A 23,665-nucleotide genomic window follows, 5' to 3' on the forward strand; every position below is an offset into this window, starting at 1 on the left:
TAGTTAACACAGTGTAAGCCTGATTCCAATGCGGGCCCCCGGAGCATTAAAGCTAATGTTCTACAAACAACTTTTATTTGATTCTGATTGGATAACGCTGCTGTCAGGTGGAAACCTTGTAACTCCATATTTAATTTTGGACAAACTAGGTTTCTGATAGTGACCATAATTATCACCATCTAGAGAACGGGACAAACCATGTGTTGCATTTCAGTAGAAAAAACAAAAAGACGCCACATATTTCTTTCCTCCCATCATTGAGGGCCCCTTTCTGTTCAAGGGCCCCTGGGTACTTTCCTAGATTGCCCGTATGGTTGGAGCCAATCCAAGCTGTCAGTGAGTGAGAGGCAGGGTACACCCTGGACAGGTCACCAGTCCATAGAGACAGACAACCATTCACACATTCACACACGCATTCAAACATGCGTTAAACATTCTATAAACAGTTCTCCTGGACCATAACATAGTAAATATGGATGTATATTAATCAAACACTTATTAATAACTGATGGGGAATAAATGAATTGGTGTAGAAACTAATTATGAGTCAGAATATGAACAGTATGTGATCTATTTTATAGTCAGTGTTCAGGTGTCCTATAAGAGGCCCTCATCATGTAATGTGCAGGTGACCTTTATTGCATGTCATCCCTCCATCTCTCTCTTTTCTCTCTTCTCTCTCTTTTCTCTCTTCTTGACTAATAAAAACAAAACCGAGCCTAAAATCATCCACTTGCTCTTACAGATTTAGATTAAGAGATTTATTTTGTATTAAAGCACCGTTTGATCAGACGGTGCCATACTTTCAATTAAAGCTGCAGTTCACCTCTGTGAACTCCTTTGTGTCATCCTCCCTGACCTCAAACTGACCCCGTCTGTTTTGACTGTTCCTTCTTTCCTCCCTTCCTTCTGTCCTTCCTCCCTCCCTCCTTCTCTATTTCTTTCCTTCCTCTCTCTTTCCTCCCTCCCTTCCTCCTCCCTACCTTCCTCCCTTCCTTCTTTCCTCTGTCCTTCTTTCCTTCCTTCCTCTCTTCCTCTTTTCCTTTCTCCCTCCCTCCCTCCTTCCTTCTTTCTTTCCTCCGTCCTTCCTCCTTCCTGTCCTTCCTCCCTTCTTTCTACCTCCTTTCCTTCCTACTTCCTCCCATTCTTCCTCCTTTCCGTCCTTCTTACACCCTCCCTTCCTTCTTCCTCTCTTCCTTCCTTCCTTCCTTCCATCCTTCCCTCCCTCCTTCCTCCTTCCTTTCCTTCCTTCTTCCTCCCTTCCTTCTTCCTCCCTCCTTTCCTTCCTTCTTCCTCCCATCCTTCCTCCTTTCCTTCCTTCTTCCTCCCTTCCTTCCTTCCTCCCTCCCTTTCCTCCTTCCTGCGTCCCTCCATTCCTTCCTCTTTTCCTTCCTTATTCCTTCCTCCCCCCCTTCCTTCCTCCCTCCCTCCCTCCCTTTCCTCCTTCCTTCCTCCCTCCTTACCTTCCTTCTTCATCCCTTCCTTCCTCCCTCCCTCCTTTCCTTCCTTCCTTCTCCCTCCCTCCTTCCTTCCCTCCTTCCTCCCTTCCTTCCTTCCTTCCTTCCTACCTCCCTTCCTTCCTTCCTTCTTCCTTCCTACCTCCCTTCCTTCCTTCCTTCCTCCCTCCTTTCCTTCCTTCTCCCTCCCTCCTTCCTTCCTTCCTTCCTTCCTTTCTTCCTTCCTTCCTTCCTTCCTTCCTTCCTTCCTTCCTTCCTCCCTCCCTTCCTTCCTTCCTCCCTTGAGGACAACAGGAGGTTTTTACACACATGGAGGTTTAAACCAGAAAAAGCTGAATTAAAAACTCTTTTTCTTTGACATCTCAGAACCCTACATTACCCATCCTGGCTCTGCAACCCTTTTCTGTCATTTATTTCAAACTCCAGCACACATTATTTTGTACTGTACTGGATGAATGATCCCAGCAGCAAACATTTCCTAGAAGAGTTGATGAATGATGCATTTCAGCAGCAGCAGAAAAGGCTCCGCAATTTACAGCCTCAGAGACGCAAACAGCTGTGATTGGCTATGAACTTCAGGAGCACGAGGTCACCTGGTGGGAATATAAAACAAGTGTGAATGGATGAACACTAACACTTTAAACAGAACTGTTTAGACACACAGGGAGGATGCAGGTCTGCTGTCTAAAGATGAGGCTTGTGGCTCTGGTCGTGGTGTGCGGACTGATGCTGGGTCACGATGGAGGAAGTCTGGCTGCAGCTCTGCCAGGATTTGACTCTGAACAGAGGACACAAGGAAGAGGTAAGCTGCCCCAACACCTGACTTGTACAACCTGGAAGATTTACTTTTATTTGAACAACAAACTGTGCTTGGCTCAGATAATCAAAAGCAGTGAAAGTAATATTAACTTAAAGTAATATTCTGAGCTACTTGTACATCTGAGTATTTCTTTTTCATACTATTGTATACTAAGATAGTGCATTCATCTGACAGCAGCAGTTCATTTTTAATTAAATAAAGTTTTGACCTGAAAAACTTAAACAAATAATCTAAATCTTAATATTCTTAAAATCTGATTCATTGTTTTAGATCAACCTAATATTAATTTAAGATTAGCTGCTCATCATTAATCTGCTTCCAAGATATAATAATATCATTTGCCATGTAGTATATAATATAATAATTCAGTAATATAACATCATATAATATAGAAAAGTAATACAATTTTCACCTTTTTATCATTTTATTAGTTTTTTGCTGATGATTGTCTACTTTTCTTTAAATATTATATAAGCATAATCATTGTGTGACTGTAGTATTTGCATTAATAAAAGACTTTGTTAATCCCCAGAGGAGAGAGATTTATATACTATACAGCACAAGTAACCTGACAAAAATAACAATATTAATATAAATGTATTCACTTATTCATATATTATTATATATGTGCATCATATTAATATCTTAGACTATTCCCATAATGTGTGGGAATATTTGTTCAAATAGACTCTATAGGGAGAATATGTGCAGCAGTGAAAACTTAATTAAGGCGGTTTAGTGTCTAAACACAATATTAATACATGTAAATAGCTATAAAATCATAAATAAGTGAAGATTATTTTATTATGTATCATGCAAATACAACAAATGTGCATGCACAGCAAAAACAGCATAATATAACATACAATATAAAATTATATTGCGGCAGTACAATATAAAATATAATCTCACAATTCCAATTCTCTATCATTTTTCAGCATAAATATTCATATTCTCAAAACTGAGAGCACTTGTTGATACCAACTTCTTGAAAGCTGACAAACTTTAAAATCATAAAAGTTAGAAAACTAAATATATAAATGAAATTTAAGTTTGTCTTATACTGGAAAAACTGAAACAGTAGACTGTAACTGAATTAGTCTACTTTATTACTTTGTCTATTTTTTTAAATTAGTTTTAGAAGTAGTGAGTGAGACTACAGCTGTGTGTGTGTGTGTGTGTGTGTGTGTGTGTGTGTGTGTGTGTGTGTGTGTGTGTGTGTGTGTGTGTGTGTGTGTGTGTGTGTGTGTGTGTGTCCTCAGCATCAGTCCTCTCTGCTCTGAGGAGAAGCTCTGCAGATTATCTGGAGGATCCTAACCTTTGTTTCAGCCTGAGAGAGAACGATGACCAGAGGCAGCTCCTGTGCAACGACCGCAGGAGCAATTTCAACTTCAACCCGTTTGGCCTCCGCTTTGGGAAACGCTACAACGGCTACATCTACAGAAGAGCTGTTAAAAGAGCCAGGACTGATCAATTTACACCTGTTTCTCTGTTTCCACGGGAACTGGAGGTGCCTACCTGAAGCATGAGTGACTTCTGCTGAAAAATCAACCTGTGTGTTTGAAGGCCTTTTACTTCATAACTAATGATGTTTCCCTCAATAAAACTTTTGTACCTACCTGTACTGTGAGCGCATTTTGACATCTACAATAATGAAAGAGTTATGAGAGGAAACACTTCAAAATAAAATAAATAAATGAAGGAAACATTATGACATATTTGCTATTACAACCAAGATGTAGCATGGTGAGGGGGAAGTACAACAATCATAAAGCTAAATTCGGATTTTCTTTTGACAGTGGCTTTATTTAACCACCAGGTGGCAGTGCAGTGCTTCTTCTTTTTTTTTTACATAGAGCAACATCACCAAACCTTCAGATGTGCTTTAGCAGCAGGTTACATGATGCACCTCATTCAGGTTTATATAAAGTAAATTAATAAGATATATATACATGTTAAATATTAAATAATAATAGTAAAATATTAAAAGTAAAGAGAAGGTGGATTAAAATGTTAAAAGACTCACAACACTTACAACATTTAAAATGAAAGATTACTGTGATAAGAACCTGTTTATATCAGGGAAAGACTAAGTTTGATGTTTTTTGTTTGTTTGTTTGTTTGTTTGTTTGTTTACACAATGGCAACAGAATGCCCAGGTTCACTGAAAAAAAGTATATTTGTCCAAATCATACAAAATGAGAGGAACTCATAAAAATAAAGTCATAACTGACTCTCCGTATCACACTGATATCACTACATTTGTCTTATTTGACAAATTGACAAATGATCATATTATATTCACACTGGATCATAATGTGTTGAAATAGATCTCCATTATTTCATTAAAAACACAAACTTTAACATATTAATCATGTTTTCATGTTTCCTATCAGGATATGATATGATGTTACTGAAGTTTTGCCTAAAATTGTTGTTTGAGAATTTTGGATTTTAACTTATTCCACCAACTTTTGATGACTCTGATGAAGTGTTTAGACCTCTTTAAACTTTTTTGTAAACTAGGCTCTCTCTCAATAACTTAACAAACCTAAATAATGAACTCAGGTATTCCTGCAGTAACTGTCTTATTTACAGAAATAAATACTGTCATCAAGATTATCACACATATAAAAATGATTCCCTCTTTCCATCCAGTTTTCCATGATATAACAATCTGACTGTTGCTATAGATATTTTTATTAAATGACGGAACAGTGTGCACATAAAACAAGATCAAGTAAAGCCTGCTAACAGACTTTTTAAAACTTTATTGGCAATTTGGAAATATTATAACTGCACCCTTTTACAAACTGTGTAGAAAAATAAGAGGCTCATATACACACTGTACTTGGTGAGATTGAAATTTATTAAGTTACACGTTGCTGTTTCCAACAGATTACAACACAAGGTCAGACAATCACAACCGATGTTTAAAAAGACGTTCCCCCTCTTCCCCCCTCCACCGCTCCATCTCCCTTTGATAACAGAGGAAAACAGGAGAAGAAAAAAAACCCACATTCACACTGACAATGACACTGATTTGATGTGTGTTGATCTAAATGTGCAGTCGTCTCTCTGTTGCAGAGTCCCACTTTTTAGACAAAGGCAGGAGGAAAACGAGTGTCCCTGTGGATATTTAGGCTCTTTCTCTGGACGTTTAAGGGTCTTTTTTTCCTCAGTGAAGGAGCGACTCAGTACATACAGGAGGAGAACAGTGACACTTTTGGCTTTGAGGGTTGTGTTTGATCAGGCTCCAAACAGCTGAACACAAGAATCCTTACAGAGAACAGTAACACCTGCTACCACAAATACACTAATACAGCAACTTAAACCTACAAGCTGTAAGGGACCAAATTTTTTAGTTCTTCTTTTTTTTTAAAGGAGAATACCCGTTATTTTTAGATTTATTTGAGGTGTTGGTGATTGACAGGAAGTAGACAGTGACATAATGCCGAACTGATGACATACATTAGAAAACTGATATATTGACATCGTTATTTAAAAACTGCCGGTATTGTCCTTTAAAAAAATAAGAGTCTAAAAGAGAGTGTGTGCGTGTCGACAGGCCTCTTCAGATCATTGGTGTGTTTGTGTGTGTGTATGTATGTTATATGTTTTCGGGAGTGTTCAGAGGTCCTTGAGGTCCTTCTGGATGCCCCACAGTGTGTCGGCGCTCTTCTTCAGCTGAGCCACCTCGTCGTCTGTCAGGGTCATGTTGACCACGCTATTCACACCGCTGCTGTTCAGGACGCAGGGCAGAGACAGGAAGACCTCCTCACCAATGCCGTACATGTCCTGAGGAAATACACAACAATTAAAAAGGACCAGTGAGGAAAAGGACTATGGGATACTGAGTTCCATCCATTTCTAATTCAACTTCTTCAGAGGGGTTAGGGTTGTGTTTGCACTATATACATTCTCTGTTGTGACTTCAGTATGTATGAGTGTATTCTTTGTGTGTGTGTGTGTGTGTTTTCCTGACCTTGACCATGGTGGAGACCGGGTGGACGCGGCTCATGTTCTTGATGATGCTCTCGGTCAGGTCAGCAACGCTCAGGCCGATGGCCCAGTTGGTGTAACCCTTCAGCTTGATCACCTCGTAGGCACTGAGACACAAAGTAGTACTCTGTTAACATGTGTGTGTGTGTGTGTGTCTGTGTGTGTCTGTGTGCGTGCGTGTGGTGTCCTTCTACAAGTCTGATTGCATAGGAACATTGAACTAGCTACCATAGCAACCACCAAGTTACATATCAATTAATATAATCATAGTGGCACAAATAGACTTTTCATAGATGCCATACATATACAATACAATATAATAGAAATAAAAAATTATAATATAAGATAATATAATATAATATACTGTATGTTGTCTGTACAATGTCATCAATTACATCATATTAAAACATACAATAGTGCAAAGTATATGATAAGTAAAGTTTATTCCCTCTCATCTATTGTATGTTATTCTGATGTACTTATTTTATCATTTTAATTTGTTTAAAATCTATTTTATTGGTTTACTAATACTTGTCAGTCATCTGGAGAGCACTTTAAATGACACTGAGCTGTATGAAGGGTATTATACAAATAAAGTGTATGTGACTGTATAATAGAATATATAATAGAATATATTATATGACTGTCAGTGATGCTGTTTGGTCTTGGATGCACACTAATAGATAGTGCACATTAGCCTGAGCTCTGATAGACAGTGAGTGTGTGAAGCATACATTAACACTAGCAGGGTTGGAGGTTATATTCCCACTGGACCACTTACACTAGAACTGTAATCACTGCTGGCCTCAGATAACAAACGTTTAATCAGCTCCTCCACTGAGAGACAGCGTTAAATACTGACACACATGATCAATTCCTGGCTTATTTTTAATTGTATGTAATATTTTAAACTCTGATGTTTTCTCTTCTTTTAACAGCAATGAGAGGATATCATTTGCGCAGTGAGAGATACCATTATAGATCTCTGAATGTCTCCTGGATCAATGGAGATAACAGCTGAATATTTCTTAAAATAACTAACTGGATAAGGATTTATACTAGCTTCTTCTACACAGAAGAACTTGGCAGCAGTGTCTCCTCTTCTCTCAGAGGTATGTAAATTAACAAAGGGGCATATGAGGGGAAAGCTAATCCTTCCAGACAGTGAACACAAGTCCTTCATGTAAGCACAGTGTTGGCTAATATTATCTGGCAGCAGAGTTCAGCTTTAAAAACAGCTCCAAAACCAACAGCATTCCACTTTTTACAAAAACAACTTTCTTCTAGAAATTGGATTTGTTTCTAGGAGCAGTTACAACTTCGAAAATGTCAGTAAGCAGACCTTGAGTTGGGATTCCAAGGTGAAGAACACATGTTTATGCTTAACTTGAAACCAGTATGTATAATAGGTCAAGTGGAGTCATAACAACTGATAACTGAGCAAAGTTCCTCTGCTGATGACGACAGTGGGATGAAGTGGAAAACTCTGGGAAGAGGTGGAAAAAAACTTGACAAGTGCTGTTGCTGAGAGGCGATGATAACTGAAAAGAACGTTTAAGTACTGTTCCACTAGAAAGAAAAATGCATTTAAAATGTGTTCATGCATGTAAACATGGTTTGTATATTTTAAAGAAATCCTTTTGTAATATGATGGTTATATCATAGCCTAGTACAGGGCTGTTTGCAGGCTGAGAGCAGTGTAGATGGATTTTACAGCTATAAAAAGATGGAATCATGACATTAAAAGAGAAACATGGGAGGATATAATGTATGTTCTGCAGAGCTGGGACAGGTATGGTCTAATGCTGCTTTCACAGCACAGACTATTTCCTAATGGCACCAGTTCATAAACAAGTAGAACTGTACAGCTCCATCTGAATGAGCTGGATTTCAGTTACAGTACTATTATATTGTATTCTAATATCATGCTTTAAAGACATATTACCATCTCATCCTCATTGTTGACTCTCCTGTAGTTGTTGATGCCACATGGAAGCTATTCCTCATATCTCACACTTCAAATTACAACTAACTTTTACTCTGTTACTATTACACTGTTACTATTACTGGTACTAATACTGTTACTATTACACTGTTACTATTACTGTTACTATTACACTGTTACTATTACTGTTACTCTTACACTGTTACTATTACTGTTACTAATACTGTTACTATTACTGTAACTTTTACACTGTTACTATTAAACTGTTACTATTACTGTTACTATTACTGTTACTATTACACTGTTACTATTACTGTTACTAATACTGTTACTATTACACTGTTACTATTACTGTTACTAATACTGTTACTATTACTGTAGCTTTTACACTGTTACTATTAAACTGTTACTGTTACACTGTTACTATTACTGTAACTTTTACACTGTTACTATTAAACTGTTACTATTACTGTTACTATTACTGTTACTATTACACTGTTACTATTACTGTTACTAATACTGTTACTATTACTGTTACTATTACACTGTTACTATTACTGTTACTAATACTGTTACTATTACTGTAGCTTTTACACTGTTACTATTACTGTAACTTTTACACTGTTACTATTAAACTGTTACTGTTACACTGTTACTATTACTGTAACTTTTACACTGTTACTATTAAACTGTTACTATTACTGTTACTAATACACTGTTACTTTACACTGTTACTTTTACACTGTTACTATTACTATTACAGTGTTACTATTACACTGTTACTATTACTATTACACTGTAACTTTTACACTGTTACTTTTACACTGTTACTATTAAACTGTTACTATTACTGTTACTAATACACTGTTACTTTACACTGTTACTATTACACTGTTACTATTACACTGTTACTTTTACACTGTTACTATTACTATTACAGTGTTACTATTACACTGTTACTATTACTATTACACTGTAACTTGTACACTGTTACTATTACACTGTTACTATTACTGTAACTTTTACACTGTTACTATTACACTGTTACTATTACTGTAACTTTTACACTGTTACTATTAAACTGTTACTATTACTGTTACTAATACACTGTTACTATTACTGTAACTTTTACACTGTTACTGTTACACTGTTACTATTACTGTTACTATTACACTGTTACTATTACTATTACACTGTTACTATTACTATTACACTGTTACTATTACTGTAACTTTTACACTGATACTATTACACTGTTGCTATTACTGTTACTGTTACACCGTTACTATTACTGTTACTATTACACAGTTACTATTACTCTGTTACTATTACACTGTTACTAATACTGTTACTATTACTGTTACACTGTTACTATTACTGTTACTATTACACTGTTACTATTACACTGTTACTATTACTGTTACTATTACTGTAGCTTTTACACTGTTACTATTAAACTGTTACTATTACTGTTACTATTACTGTTACTATTACTCTGTTACTATTACACTGTTACTATTACTGTTACTATTACTGTTACTATTACACTGTTACTATTAAACTGTTACTATTACACTGTTACTATTACTGTTACTATTACACTGTTACTATTAAACTGTTACTATTACTGTTACTATTAAACTGTTACTATTACACTGTTACTATTACTGTTACTATTACACTGTTACTATTAAACTGTTACTATTACTGTTACTATTACACTGTTACTGTTACACTGTTACTATTACTGTTACTGTTACACTGTTACTATTACTGTTACTATTACTGTAACGTTTACACTGTTACTATTACTATTACTATTACACTGTTACTATTACACTGTTACTGTTACACTGTTACTATTACTGTTACTGTTACACTGTTACTATTACACTATTACTATTACACTGTTACTATTACACTGTTACTGTTACACTGTTACTATTACTGTTACTGTTACACTGTTACTATTACTGTTACACTGTTACTATTACACTGTTACGATTACACTGTTACGATTACTGTTACTATTACACTGTTACTATTACACTGTTACTATTACTGATACTATTACTATAACTATTACTGTTACGATTACACTGTTACTATTACTGTTACTATTACACTGTTACTATTACTGTTACTATTACACTGTTACTATTACTGTTACACTGTTACTATTACTGTTACTATTACTGTAACTTTTACACTGTTACTATTACTATTACACTGTTACTATTACTCTGTTACTATTACTGTTACTATTATACTGTTACTATTACACTGTTACTATTGCTGTTACACTGTTACTATTACACTGTTACGATTACACTGTTACTATTACTGTTACTGTTACACTGTTACTATTACTGTTACTGTTACACTGTTACTATTACTGTTACACTGTTACTATTACACTGTTACGATTACACTGTTACTATTACACTGTTACTATTACTGATACTATTACACTGTTACTATTACTGTTACTATTACACAGTTACTATTACTCTGTTACTATTACACTGTTACTATTACTGATACTATTACTATAACTATTACTGTTACTATTACACTGTTACTATTACTGTTACTGTTACACTGTTACTATTACTCTGTTACTATTACTGTTACACTGTTACTATTACACTGTTACGATTACTGTTACTATTTCTCTGTTACTATTTCTCTGTTACTATTACTGTTACTGTTACACTGTTACTATTACACTGTTACTATTACTCTTTTACTATTACTGTGTTAATATTACTGTTACTATTACACTGTTACTATTACTGTGTTAATATTATTGTTACTATTACACTGTTACTATTACACAGTTACTATTACTATTACAGTAAAAGTATTCATTAATAAACAAATGAATTGTTTAACTTTGTATATGGATAGTAAACCCCAGGAACACATTTGCTGATCAAGTCACAACTGCAACTCTGATATCTTTGTGATATTTAAGTCCAGTCTACTGGAGGTTTCACTGTTGCTCAAAAGACAATGTGTGTGATGGTAGAGAAAACCTGTGAATGTCAGATATGAGATAGATATTAAGATTAGCTCAGTTATGACTCTGCTATTCTGTCACCTGGGTGTTACTTTTTGTTTGTTCCTAGATTCATGTCTGCGTACCTGTCCACCACAGCCTTGTGTGTGGCCTTCCACTGCTCCTTATCAGCATCGGTACCGATCTCAGGGTTCAGCTTCTGCAGGTTGACTCCGGCTACGTTTGCGCCGCTCCACACAGGCACTGAACGAAGAGAAACACACAGTCATTACAACAGTATGGATGATTCTGATATGACACAATCACCACAGCCTGCTAACAGAGAAAAAACTATATTCTGACAATCATCACCCACCGCTGGTGTCTCCGTGCTCGCCCAGCACCCAGCCGTTGAAGGAGCTGGCGTGGATGCCGAGACGTTCAGCCATCATGTAGCGGAAGCGGGCGGAGTCCAGGTTGGTGCCACTGCCGATGACGCGGTGTTTGGGCAGACCGCTCAGCTTCCAGGTTACGTAGGTCAGCACATCGACTGTAGAGCGGTGTGTTAAAACAGGGATTATTCATATACAAACACACGAATGCAACAAAGCTGAATTAGAAATATAATCTCACCTGGGTTGGAGACAACAATGAGCGTGCAGTTGGGGCTGTGCTTGATGATCTGGGGGATGATGGACTTGAAGACGTTGACGTTCCTCTGCACCAGGTTGAGGCGGCTCTCGCCCTCCTGCTGGCGAACGCCGGCCGTCACCACCACCAGGCGAGAGTTTGCTGTCACAGCGTAGTCTGAAAGAGGAGGAGAGTGGGCTCAGATCTGATATGTGAGTGATGTTTTAGGGAGGAAGATGAGAGGAACGAGGTGCGGCGGCAGGTTCTCACCTTTGTCCGCAACAATCTTGGAGGTCTTGAGGAAGAGGCTGCCGTGCTGCAGGTCCATCATCTCACCCTTCAGACGGTCCTCCATCACATCCACCAGAGCCAGCTCATCACACAGATCCTGACAGGAGGAGGAGAGACATACAGAGACACACTTTCAATTTCATTCTAAATATAGCAGGAGGACACTGAATATTACATGAGTAGAGCTCTCACTTGTTATTTTAACTTATGTTGCACCATTTTTTTTACACCCCAAAAAGTTCTGGCAAGACTTCAGATTTTATATCATGCTACAAAACTGTCTCCACAATGCATTGCTGTATCAGTTCATTAAACTGATATACAGCCATATGTGAACATACATTTAAAATGATGGACTATATTTGTTTATGCATGTATGTATTTCTAATGCATGTTCTTTAAGATAAAATATACATAGTATGCTTGGATGCAATTTTCAGTTTTCGTTGCTAAACATCTGAAAAGTTATCCTAAATAAATATTTAATATTACACAAAAAATCTGTTCAAGAAGCAGTTAATGAATAATTTTAGGAAGCTGCAGTATTTACATATGTAACAAAACATGCAAAAATTAGCTGTTTTATTTCATCAGCTTATTTATTTAATTAAAATGATAACACAGTTAAACTATATGTACATAAAGACTATACTATATTTTGAGGTGATTGTCTCAGATGATGGCTTGAGGTTAGCACAGTAATTATTAAACTGAATGTCTAATATAAAGAACAATATGTCGATACCTCGTATGTCATTATTATTAATAATAATTAATTAATTAATATACAATAAAATTATAAATCTGTAAAAAATACACTGGATATACATGAAGATGATAGCTATCTTTGATATATTTTTAAATAGATGTTTTTCTATAGCTGTTTTCTATTCCTCTCTCATAATAAAAGCCATGCTGAAGATGTTGTGGTTCTTACCCGCAGCAGGATGCTGACAGCACAGGCCATGCCCACCTGGCCCACACCAACCACTGTCACCTTGTTCTTGGGTAGCTCAGCAGTGCTGCCGGCCACAGGGCTGATCAGTTTCTGCATCACTGAGGACATGATGAGAGCTGCAGGGAGACACACAGATGATGACTTTACTTCTTTACTCTCATTAAAGATTGTGTAAAGTGAATTCAGACATTTTCTTCTAAACACATTAAATAGGTCATAAATGTATTTCTAAAAAAGGTGTAAAAAGCATTTCAACCATTTAGATTTGAATTGTGGAGCTAGGCTTCACAAACTGTGTTTCAACATTTCTGTGTTCAGGATTTAGTGAGCGGGTCTGAAAATCATAAACCCGCCCCTGCTGCTGTAGAGGTATAAATACATTCAGCACACACTACTACTACTACAGTCTACAGTTAGCCAGTTAGCTGAGTTAGCCGCCGAGTTCGTAGCCGAGCTAGCTGCTGAGTTAGCGGCAGAAAGCTCTCAGAAGTAGTGTCTATGTTTCTGGTAGAGGTGGTGACTTTGACTGACAGGTGACACTTGGTAGGGGGCGGGGTTTCAGCGAACTCGGCGGGCACGCCCACAGCGTTTGGGAGCAGAGAAAGAGGCTGATTTTTACACAACTTTGAAGCCTAATTTCATATATTTGGCGATTTTTTTAATCATTCAAATTTGGCAGGGTGGTTAACAACACACTTTTCTGTGGGATGTCAAACTCAGAACACATATTTATTCTTACTTTACACAGACTTTAACAACCTTCTAGCTTTGTTGTATACATAAGTAACTCATGCTAGAAACTTTCTAAAAAGGCGTGTCACTGTCTTCAAACGTGACAGAATTAGACTAGTGAGTGAACTTGAGTCAATAAAATCACGCAAATGCCGTGCAGGTGGTCAAGTGTTAAGAGCGCATGTCATATACGGTCAGAGATCCTTTGCTGCATGTCACACCCCCCTCTCTCTCCCATGTTTCCTGTCGGTCTATTGCTAAATAAAGGCGTCTATGCCAACAAAATCTTTAAAAAGAATTAAATTACCCAAATGATTTCACCATCAGTGAAAGAGTTCCCTTCTTTGGTAAGAAGAGAAACTTCTGATGGTGAAAGAGACTCATGGATATTGCATAAGAGCAGCGTTCCTGGTGTTTAGTGTCAACACAGGTCAAAGAGACACAGATGGGATTTGGAGTTAACTGGGCCAGTCAGAACACTGTCTTACAGGAGTTACAGCTCAGTCTACATTTACAGCTCACACCTGCAATGGCAAATTCACCATCAACAAGACTTTATACATACTGCAATTCAACTCATAAGCTATACAATTGTAAATAAACAGTAGGACTGTAACTAATGATTACTTTTATTATCAACTAATCTGTTGATCAGTGTATCCCAAAGCCTAAGATGATGTTCTCAAATGCCAAAACAACAGAAACTGGAACAGAAAAGGATGACTTGATTAGCAAACGAGGTTGTAGCCTGCAGTGATGTTTTAAATGGATCATGATTACACTTCCAAAAAGCAACCATGGAGGAGACTCACAAATCAGGCCTTTTGACTTTTAATCAGTTAGGTAAGTATCCAAAAAACACTGGATCCTACACTTCCCATCATACAGCTCATTCATTAGACCCTCTCTCTAACAGGTAAACGCATATTTCAAACTGCGAGCCCCCACTCTGTACCACAGCCTTTCTGTTATTAATGTATAATCTACAAAGCCCAGCTAATGACCACTGAAGACATCACTATAACATTATATCAACTTCCTAACAACACACATTATACATACATACAGTTGTGTTATCAGGCAGAACAGTGCTAACTGCTATCTCTTATCACTGCTACGCTGACGATATTCACCCCTACGTCTCTAATAAACCTGATGAGGCTGATATATTATCTGTTTTGAACAATTGTCTAACTGCCATTAAGATCTGGATAGCTAACAACTAAAGGAAGATAAGACTGAGATCTTTATTGTTGCTTCATGGCAGGGCATCCAAGGTTGCTGAGTTTATGGAGTCTCTTTCTTCATCTTAGAAATCTTGTTGTTACATTTGATCAGAAGATGCACTTCAATCAGCATGTCAAATTGTTATCTAATTGTTATCTGTACTTCTACCTGCCTCAGCAAATCCACCCGAGACCGTCTACTAATGGTCTAGATAGAACACTGCTACAAAGCTGCTGACCAGGACTCACATCACATCAAGTGTAGAATTCATTTTAAGGTTCCTATTATCACATATAGAGCCCTGCATGGTCAGTCACCTGTAGAAATGTCTGACCTTCATTCTTTTATCACTAGTACTTGTAGGCTAGTGAGGTCCTCTGACCAGGGCTTGTATACACCTTTAAAAGGCAGCTGAAGACTCATTTATTCAAACAGGCTTATCTCACTTGTTTATCTCACTGTCTGTCTTGTATCTTATATTGCTCTATTTTTATGGTCTCATATCTTGAACAATATTACTCTTGTAAAGCACTTCGAGTCCTGCTCTGTGAAAGATGAATGCTGTATTAAATCAACTTTACTTACTTATTAACCGCGATTAGTTATCTTTATGGGTTCAAAACAGAATCCCCTAAAATGATTCACTGTGTCTGTCAAACAGTCAACAGTGTTGGGGTGTAACTAGTTTCATATAACGGCATTATGCAATTGAATTAGAAAATAAATATAAGTGTAATCTGTTACAGTTACTGAGAAAAGTCGTGTCATTAAATAACAGTTACTGATGAAAATGTTAAAATGATTACAAAGGAGGTTACATCTGAAGTCACACCTTTAAGATTTTACTGAGGAGGGTTTTTTCCTCATTTTTTAATATTTAACATGTTACTGAATACATATATTGCTGTTTTTAATTCTTTAGTACATAAATCATGATGTGGGCTTATTTGGAGCACACATGGGTTTAAATGGAGTCACTGTACCAATTAAGCCCATCAAATTTATTTTATATTCCAAAACCTACATGAACTAATGAATACATTTCAAATGAGAGATACATCTTCTTTATAAGAAATGATCTCTCTTATAAATCATGTCAGTATCCATGAAAAACAGCTGAACTTAGATTTTGGTGCTTAATGGCTACACTTACACTAACAGCTGAAACATTGGTTAGAATATTAGAAGTCATCAAAAAGTAATCAAATGTAATAAGTTACATTACTTTGATGAAGTCATTGTTACATTACTTATTATATTTTAAATAGAGTAACTAGTAACCTGACAGCAAGCAAATATTCACCTTCAAGAATGTATAAGAATTTTTAGCATTTTACTTGACCTATGACCAATTATCAGTATGTCAGAATACACACAGTCACACTGTGAAATGAGCACAAACTAAAGTCCACAACCAAACTGAAGCACTTCAATGAATAATAATGAAGCATCCTGGTTTTCAGGCAGCTGACATAAAAAAAATCAAATCAAGCAGTTCCAACAAATAAACCCAACATGACGAGTATAGCCATGGCAACAAACACTTACAGGAAGACGAGCGGATGGGCATCAGGAAGCGTGAAATCATGGTGTATCCAAAGCCAGAAATCACCAGCAACTACTAACATGCCTACAGTACATCATCCTTTTTTAAATACTGTCTGAAAGACATGAATCCATCCCATCACTATGGGAATATGAACACATTGTCCATTGATCTGTACAAACATGATGTGTTAATGTACGTTATCGTCCTATCCATACTATCCGTACTATCTGTTATCATTCCTGATGCTGTCATCCTCACATATGACAAACACAGACTGACACTTATCACTTCTATGAATGTTTCTGTGAAGCCCAGACACCAGAACATCCAGGAACCAGCTCACAATGGACCACAGCTGGAGGGTTAGGGTTAAGTCAGACTGACTGAGTCTACCATGAACACCAAACACCTGAAGTCAACACTTCCTAGTGCTTAGGCATGAACATATTTAATGTGTGAATTTAGATGACAACCGGTAGGGGAGAACAGGGTTGGTTGTCACAATCATCAGATCTCGGGCCCTAGAGGGCGCTGTTAAAAAGTTTTGATACTGACATTTCAGAATTTTGTTGTGAAAATCTAAATATCAAACTCTTCAGTGTCTCTCTTCTTTTACACAATGAGTTTATAATAAAACAATCCTTAGTATAAGAGACAGTGATAGGTAGGTTTTTTTCTTAGCTACACCAAAACATGTGGTTGTTAGCTTTGCTGCTAGCAGAAAATGCCAGTTGAGAATGTTTGTCACATTCTCTTCAGGGTTGGTTGTCACATGTTGGCATATACATATATAGTGTGATATATCTGTTCTTTCTTTCTTTTTAAATAGCAAAATGAGCAGGAACTTTGTCAGGAAGACACACAAGAACCAGACTCATCCAGAGCAAAATGATTGTTCCTGTTTGTGTTTTCTTGGTGCAGGAGATGTGTTACGTTGTTGAATTTCAATCAAACTAAACATTTTAAATTCGTTTCTAAGATTGTCCACATGTTTTGATTTCCCCCTATTAAAATAACACAGGACAACCAACAACATAGTGTGTGACTACCAACCCCACGATGGGGACGGTTGACATATTTGAAGGTCCTTATCTTTAGAACAGAAACAGCTGAAAGAGAGTAAAACCTCTCTATTCCTAACTGATACTTTCATTACACATTAAAAGAAAATCTATTCAGTATATGGTTTATGAGGAATTCAAAAGAAAGTTTTAAAAAAGTGTGATTGCCAACCCCACTCTCCCCTACAGCTATAAGCAGAGCAACCCCCAACCTCAGAGACAACAAGACTCTGCACCTGACTGACTGCTGTTCACCATGGTTCCAGCACACAGTTCCTCCAGTTCCACAGCTTGTCATTTTAAATATATGATTATTAATAAATTCAACAAACCAGATGTAAAGTGTTAATTAGTGAGATTTGGAGGTGTTGTTACCCAGTAGAACAGTTCAGGTGTACATACAGGGTGAGCACATGTCAATGGACTGAATGTGCCAACATGTTAGGATTCATTATCCCACTGTCTAATACAGTCATGAGGTAAGAGAGTGGCAGCTGTTCACCCCCCCCCCCCCACACACACACACACACACACCCCCCATCAACCAAATGAACGTCTAGCAGCTCGTCCCATCTGGAACAATGGTAACAGATGAGACTACAGACTGTATGAGAGTCAGTACATCTTGTCCCAAGATAAAAAAAGAAGAAAGAAACACACAATCACTGTCTCTCTTATTGTTGTACTACACATAAACAATATACACAATATACACAATATACCACGACACAGTAATAGGTCCATACTGTACCTCAGTGTACAAATATATTCCACTTAAGATGCCTTTGGTCTGTTAATCCCATTGTCCACATACTGTACATACAGTATCTGTGCTGTCCTTCCTACAGAGGACACATTCTATATTTTTGGAGAATGTGATGTTCCCTCTAGCGCCACCATCAGGCACATTATGCTCCTCTAGGGATGAAACCTTTCCTTTTAGACAGCTTAGACAGTTCAATGAACAAGAAGTAACTCAAATAAGCTGAGTAGTAGACTGCAGATGTATTTTTAAATCATAATTTATATCCAAATTTCTATATATTATGTATTGTTTAGTCTAATTTTTAAATTATTTTTTGTAATTTAATTAAATGATGAATTCCTGGATTTGTTTCCATTTTAAAACTTTTACTTTATTTAAAATGTTGACTTGATTTTACTTTCCATTAACGTTGCTGCTGCTTTTGAACACGGTTCCTGTAATCCTACAGTTATGAGTGTGGTCACTATTACTTATTATTATCATTGATTGATTATCAAAATGTCAATTGAACAGTTAGTGTTTTAGAGTTTACTGCAGCTTTAAACACTGTAGCAATTTTCTATTTTTGAAACAGCTATTCTCAAAATGACAAAAAAATTGTGTCAAATCTCAACATAACAATCTTTTATTTAACACTTTAAGTTCTTTAAACAGACACAATTATACAGCTGAATCCAGCAGAGTGAAATTAATTGTTTTTTTTATTTAATTTTTTCAATTACAGTCAAAAAAAGTTAAATTACTCAACACAGTGACACAAACACTGTCACAGGTTGTTGCACTTGTTTTAGTTACTTATTGTTCATTTTAACAGCTGGTGGCTGCAGCATATGAAAAATGGTCACAAAGTGAGAATATGTTTCTGTGATGATCTTGAAGACATAAAGATGAGATGAAATCAGGAGTTCTTTCTTTAATACACGTTTGAATGCATGCAGGAGGCTGATGACACTGAGTGACTGAGAGGGAACAGCATACAGTAGTGCTGGCATGTCGGGTATTTCCCAAGAAGTAAACCTAAACAGAATATGATCTGGGCATCTGGAGCCTTGCCAAGTATTTTTGTCCAATGTGTAAACACTTTGCAGTACGCTGGTAACCCTGAGTGTATATGACACACATATGAAGAGCCTGTACTAACACAAAGATACAACAGATTGTTTTGAAAAGCTGTCACAAAATCACTTTTCAAAATAAAGTGCAGCTGTGTTTTCCTCAACTTTTATATGACACTGATACACGGGCGCTGGATTAAGTTCAGAAGTGTGGGGGCCCAGTGTGTGTGTGTGTGTGTGTGTGTGTATTAATAATTTCTCACATTTGAAATATTCCATATCCAAGGACAGCTGTGGACATGCACATGGCTTCATTCATACTTCTCAGGCTTGCTGACACTGACTCATTCCACATGTGCTCACTAGTAAGCACAACTGTGAATAATACAAACCACAGTGTAGTGTGTTTCTGATCAGCCTTTATACACAATCATCTGTTACAACCAGCCGACCTGCTGGATTGTATTTCACTGACTCGCCAACACTTTAATCAACAGTCCCACACCTACACAGCCTCCTTCTATTGTTGAATACAGGACAGCAAAGGCCTTCAATCACACAATAAGGGAGGGAGGAAGGTTACTGTAAACACTAATTGTACTGCCTGTAATACATCCAAATTCTGTCTGTCTCTTGTATCCCCTTCAGTGTAGATGGTCTGATAGTATGTTAAAGTACTGTATTACTTTTAGAATTTCTTATTAAAAATACATGATTACACATTCATCATTTCAAATACCTGTATGATGAAAGCAGCTTCTCTAACTGTTGCAATCAAACATGAAGCAAGAAACACATCAGTCCAACACAGCTGCCTTCTAAAAATAAGTGCGCACACACACACACACACGCACACACACGCACACACACACACATATACGCTCTCACAGATATACACAGAGAGAGGTGCTGCAACTTCTAGGATCTTTGAGAGGCCTCTGAAATACCCTCACAGTCACCCTGAACACACGCACACACGCACACACACACACACACACACACACACACACACACACACACACACACACACACACACACAGTTGTCTTACTGTAATTCCACACCACTGTTCTGTACATGTGCAGACACATTACCTCCATGTGCCCTCTGTCTTTCACTTCTCCTCTCACAGCACTCTGCTACTTTCACATCTTTCTCTCTTCCAGAGCTAAAATATCATTTGATCTCAGTTTAATATGCAAACACACACATGACACTCAGGATAAAAACACTCACATTTATGCACTAACACTAATATATGATCAATAAAAATAGAAAGAAATGCTTCAACTCTCTCAACAGGAAGTTGGTTTGTGGCTGCTGCATGTCTCCAGCATGGTCAGAGTTCATGTCACGTACTTCACTTCAACACTTCCTCATACGGAGCTCAGCTGACGCACTGTTCTCATGGCAATAAGTTTCAGTATCAAGAGGACTGAATAAAGCTCAGAAGGATATTTTAAAAATGACTCCAGTCAAAATTTTGAAAATCTCTTCACTCAGGGCCTAATTTGACCCATTTTTTACATTTGAGATAAGATCTTATGTATAGAGACTCATTCTAACTGAATATGAACAGTAAAGGGTTAACACACAGCTCCTCTCAGCTGTCACTAAATATCATAACAAGGTCAAATGAAGATTTTAAAAAATGGTGGACATGGTGATGAGGCACTAACATAAAAATGGGGACACAACCTAAAAAAACAAGAGCTTTCCAAAACTTATATATGTCACCATCTGCAGACACAGACAGTCCTAGATAGATATTTATTATGAGCTAAAATAGAGCTAAAGACACTCCATGCAGTATAGGAGACCCCTGAATGTCCCTGCTGGCTGGGGCTGGGGGGGCCTCTGTTTGGGAAAAAGCCTGTGAGCTCATGTTTGTCCCGTACTAGAACACAGACTACCAGCTCAGTTAAGACATCAGCTCATATCAAGGTCATGCAGTAGGCGGTCAGAGGGAGGTGGCTCACCGTGGCTATAAACTAGCCTGTCTGTTCACTGGCACTTGTTCAGGAGACAATGGAGCCCTTGAAACAACACAATGCTCTGTTATAGCCTCCTAAAAAAAATCAATCAACTATTACGCAATCAGCTCAGGAGCCTTGTTGCTCATATGCTCGTCCTATCAGCACAGTCTGCTTAAAATGCCATGATTTCAGTAAGTAAGTATAAGTACGTAAGTAAGTAAGTAAGTAAGGTGATATGCTGTTTTTTTGTTCAGCTGTGTGTTTCAGTGGAATTGGGGGGGGGGGGGGGGTTATGTAATAGCCTGAGGCCTTCGCCCTGCATTCGCCCTTCATTCCATTGATGCTGAGAGACACAAATAGCCAAACTGCATCGACATAAAAGCAGTGGGATGAGGAATGAATAGAAACACATCGCTTTTACTCTCTAAATGAGATTCCCATACAGTTCAAGTTCACGGCCAGTTCACCGAGCTGTTTCCTGTCTGCGCCACGTTGTGAAAAATGACTCAAAACATACAAGAATGTATGTATGATGTAATATATAAGGAGATCAATGTTATATATCATTAACAGTTGTACGTTTTACATCGCAGCGCTGCGTAATGAGCTGCACTTTGCAGCCTGTTAATGATCCACACGCAATTAAAGAGAAGCTGTTCAGGACGGTTCCACTGAGCTGTGAAACATATAACTCTGAAAGTATACTATAAATGATTGTTTTAATTAGACTTTAGTTTTATTTCGCAGGTATTCAAATGGTTTCCAGCAGTGGGCGTTATTCCAGCTCCGAGCATCCATTGCTGCCGCTGCGTTCAGCACGCATCAATGTGCGGCGGCACGAAGCCTGGCTACTGGCTCCACACTATATGAATGCATATATATATATATGTTTAATAATAATAATAATCAGATTACGTACATGGTGTTCAGTAGTTTTTAAAGGGAAGATATCCGTTATCTGGTCCGGTGGAAGGAGGCAGGAGGAGACGTCCGGCGGCTCTCGGGGAGATGCAGAGGAGTGTGAGCTGAGCGGGTCGCTGTGAGGAAGAGGAGGGGGGAGGGGGGGAGGGAGGGAGGGAGGGAGGAGAAGAACAAGGGTGGATAGGTTCACATGTGAGGAGGGGTGCTGGATGATGCCGGGCGGCCTACGTGACGTAACGCACCTTTAAAATGAGAGCCGATATTACACAGCTCTGCATTAATATGACACGATAGCAAATTCATCTAAATATAATAAAAGGTTTTCTATTAGCTGTCTGTTACATATTTCACCCACACACCTCCTGAATGTTCATTCTCTTCACTTTGCAGCAGAGTTTTACCTAAAATATGACAAATAAGAAATACAGTTCATAATAAATAAATCACTTTTTTTAGCATTAGTGTACATTAGTCTGATATGTATGAGCAGTAAACTACAGTTTTAATGCATTTTGAGGTTTTTAAGGTTTATATTTGGCTTTACTTTCATTTTATATATTTTCTTCTATTTCTACTTTTGTACATTTTATAGATAGACTCTTATAGATTCAACCACAGAATGTAAGAAGCTCCAGAATATTCCAAATAATATCAAAATAATATCTTGAACAGATGCAACATTCAATTATAATTTTAGTAATAATAATATAATCTTACAAATACATCATGATGTCACACTGAAATGGGTGATTTTGCCTTCATACTTGATTATACTTACTGTACTTTCATATAATAGTGAATGCTGGAGTAGTTTTACTTTATAACTTAAAACATGTGGATTCAGAAAGCGTTGTATTCTAATGAGACAATCAGCTCATATATAGTGAAGGCAGCTTCTTTCAGTGTGAACTCAACAGCTCTGTTTACACCTTATCATGGGTGGGTCACACACAGCTGGACTTTCACCTGTAGATCATTTATAACCCTTCAAGTGTGGCTCTACTTAATATAATATTTGCTCCACTTTGCGCTGCACTTTGTCCAGTCTGCAGACACAACTGCTTCAACATCTTAATGATATATGAGCCACTGAATCTATGCCATCAGGATTATCGGAACTCATGTGTTACACCATTCTCCTATCAGCTCATTAGAGAGAACAGGAGTCACTCATTAACACTGAATATGAATTATATATTCACTTCTTGGAAAAGTTCAAGGGAGTTTTATATCACATCATCGATCTAAGGCATGGGGCGCATGTTATTACACAACC

The 23,665-nt window shown here is 37.4% G+C and overlaps 2 protein-coding genes across 2 annotated transcripts; one reads left to right on the top strand and one right to left on the bottom strand.

The window, feature by feature from the left end:
- The first annotated feature begins 2,110 nt into the window (after positions 1–2,110).
- Positions 2,111–3,901, top strand: kiss2 (kisspeptin 2). Its single transcript, XM_053313977.1, has 2 exons — positions 2,111–2,259; positions 3,540–3,901. The coding sequence occupies exons 1-2, from the start codon at positions 2,127–2,129 to the stop codon at positions 3,797–3,799; spliced, it is 393 nt and encodes a 130-aa protein (XP_053169952.1). The 5' UTR covers positions 2,111–2,126; the 3' UTR covers positions 3,800–3,901.
- A 1,230-nt stretch (positions 3,902–5,131) lies between these two features.
- Positions 5,132–22,516, bottom strand: ldhba (lactate dehydrogenase Ba). Its single transcript, XM_053313761.1, has 8 exons — positions 22,388–22,516; positions 13,084–13,220; positions 12,126–12,243; positions 11,859–12,032; positions 11,602–11,775; positions 11,372–11,489; positions 6,263–6,386; positions 5,132–6,075 (listed from the first exon to the last, which is right to left on the bottom strand). Exons 2-8 carry the CDS (start codon positions 13,210–13,212, stop codon positions 5,908–5,910), a joined length of 1,005 nt encoding a protein of 334 aa, XP_053169736.1. The 5' UTR covers positions 13,213–13,220; positions 22,388–22,516; the 3' UTR covers positions 5,132–5,907.
- Positions 22,517–23,665: the final 1,149 nt, after the last annotated feature.

Source organism: Scomber japonicus, chromosome 23, assembly GCF_027409825.1.
Source record: "Scomber japonicus isolate fScoJap1 chromosome 23, fScoJap1.pri, whole genome shotgun sequence".
Taxonomy (NCBI): Eukaryota; Metazoa; Chordata; class Actinopteri; order Scombriformes; family Scombridae; genus Scomber; species Scomber japonicus.

Coding starts and splice junctions, on each gene's coding strand:
- kiss2 (XM_053313977.1), top strand. CDS start 2,127: ATGCAGGTCTGCTGTCTAAAGATGAGGCTTGTGGCTCTGGTCGTGGTG. Junction 2,260..3,539: donor ACAGAGGACACAAGGAAGAG/GTAAGCTGCCCC, acceptor GTGTGTCCTCAG/CATCAGTCCTCTCTGCTCTG.
- ldhba (XM_053313761.1), bottom strand. CDS start 13,212: ATGTCCTCAGTGATGCAGAAACTGATCAGCCCTGTGGCCGGCAGCACT. Junction 12,033..12,125: donor CAAGATTGTTGCGGACAAAG/GTGAGAACCTGC, acceptor CTCCTCTTTCAG/ACTACGCTGTGACAGCAAAC. Junction 11,776..11,858: donor CATTGTTGTCTCCAACCCAG/GTGAGATTATAT, acceptor ACCGCTCTACAG/TCGATGTGCTGACCTACGTA.